The sequence below is a fragment of the Selaginella moellendorffii genome, unplaced genomic scaffold, assembly GCF_000143415.4.
Source record: "Selaginella moellendorffii unplaced genomic scaffold, v1.0 SELMOscaffold_496, whole genome shotgun sequence".
Taxonomy (NCBI): domain Eukaryota; kingdom Viridiplantae; phylum Streptophyta; class Lycopodiopsida; order Selaginellales; family Selaginellaceae; genus Selaginella; species Selaginella moellendorffii.
Window position 1 is genome coordinate 1 of NW_003314751.1, and position 1,820 is coordinate 1,820.

Consider the following 1,820-nt stretch of genomic DNA (forward strand, 5'->3'; position numbering starts at 1 on the left):
GAGGAGGTGGAGGTATGGATACAAGTTGTCATCCTGGAAGTCGGCCGTATCCTTGAGGAACTTGGAGATAGAACTGGCCGCCAGTCGGCTGGAACTCGTAGTTGTAGACTCCGCGGCCGCCAACAACGATAATTCGTCCGTCGGGGAGGATCTGGTTGCTCGCGTACCACCTTGAGGATTGCAAGTTGGTGCTCGACTCCATCCAGTTGCACCAGGAACCGCTGGAGCAGGGAGTGAAGTAGCGGATGATGCTACCACCGTCGGCACTCCCCCCGGTTTGCATGAGAGTTCCATTGGGAAGGAACTGGCCGGAGCTACACCAGGTGTCCGAGTATATGAAAACGGGGCGTACCGTGTTAGAGGATGGATCGTAGATGACCGAGTGAGCGGTGCAGTCGTGAGTGGTCATCATGTCTGCTGGATTATCTCGGCAGTTTCCGACCAGGTTGATTGCCGAAGGCCCAATGTTGGTGCGGTCGAGGAAGATGACGTTACCATAGTGAGTGACGGCGGTGTGCATGGAGGAAATGCCGGCATTCTGGAGAACAATGTTGAATCGGCCCGGCTGCTGAGCGAGTGAGAGGCAGAAGCAGCAGCTCAAGAGCGCCAGGACTGTCCTCGCTCTCCTGTTATTCATCTTGGCATCGATAGGAAGCGATGAGATCTTTTGTTCACTACGATTCCAGCGGCAGCAGCAGCAAGCAGGAATGTAAGTAGTGACTACTTTCTTTTGTCTTTCTTTCGATCTTGTGACTCACAGTTTCTTTTTCGAGCAGGAACCTGAATGTGAACAACTCTTGTGTGCTCCTGCTCCTGCCAAGCGAAGCGAATGGAGAGCTAAAGCCTGCACGGAGTTGAGACTGATAGATTTCGCAATGCTGCAAGGAAGTGGCCACGTCTATCTGACTATGGAGCTGCTCCTACGAGCCTTTCAATCAAGACCTCACCAAAGCTGTAGACTCGGAAGAGCCGTGCTCTTTACTGAAACGAGGGAAGCGCACACATCAACCTCACGGCCACTGCTGCGCCACTGCTACACTCTGCTGCAAGCGTCGGCTTTCCTTTGGCGTTGCTCCAGGAAGAAGAGGCGAGCTAAATGGATCCAAAAACACGATCGAGGCACCGAAAGACAGGCCAGTGGTAAGTTTCCTTTCTATGCTTTTCCTTCATGTTTCTTAAATGTCGTCCTGGCTCTGTCTTTAGAAACAACAGGGAAGCAGCAGCTGGAGCTTTAACTAGTCGATCCGGCTTATTATTGAACGATTAGTTATCAACAAGAAAGTAGAGGTGGTGGACAAAAAATAAAGATTTTCCCGCTGTTGGTGGTCTGTCGGCATCGAGTGGTATGTTAGCTGGAGTTTGCTAATGACTCTGATTCGTGGACCCTCACATTGTTTCGCAGTTGTGCTTGGAAGTTTTTATTCAAGGCTTTGGTTGTTGGAAGGAGGAATGAAGCCTTTGTGTTGGTGGTTCGATCAAGTCACAACGCTGCTCTTGGCTTGAGTTTTCGCACAAATTCTCGCGTCTTGGACATGTGCCACTGCCGTGTGGGTCCTCGTCCTCATTTCGCAGCAAAGCAGCGCATGTTCGTCCCGCAACCAACACCACGCTTTGACGATGCGCTTTCATCCATTGGCTCGGGTCTCTTAGATCCAACGCGAGAATATGGTGTACTAATGGCAAGCTGTTCTTCTCTTTTCTTTTCCAATGGCAAGCTATTTTCGTCTCTCTTTCAGTACTCGATCTTTCACTGGAGTAACTTTTTTCCGCGTTTCGCCTCGACATGGAATGATTAAGAAGACTTGGTGAGCTCTTCAGTT

The 1,820-nt window shown here is 50.6% G+C and overlaps 2 protein-coding genes across 2 annotated transcripts in view; both read right to left on the bottom strand.

Annotated features, from left to right (window-relative positions):
• Positions 1 to 28: 28 nt before the first annotated feature.
• Positions 29 to 881, bottom strand: LOC9652886 (aldehyde oxidase GLOX). The gene has a single exon (XM_002994634.2). It carries the CDS (start codon positions 635 to 637, stop codon positions 29 to 31), a length of 609 nt encoding a protein of 202 aa, XP_002994680.1. The 5' UTR covers positions 638 to 881.
• Positions 882 to 1,422: 541 nt separating this feature from the next.
• Positions 1,423 to 1,820, bottom strand: part of LOC9652884 (polygalacturonase ADPG1) — a 2,514-nt gene continuing 2,116 nt past the window's right edge. Inside the window, exon 7 of the mRNA XM_024668166.1 lies at positions 1,423 to 1,812. Within this exon, the coding sequence (XP_024523934.1) occupies positions 1,423 to 1,812 (390 nt within the window). The remainder of the gene's footprint in view (positions 1,813 to 1,820) is intronic.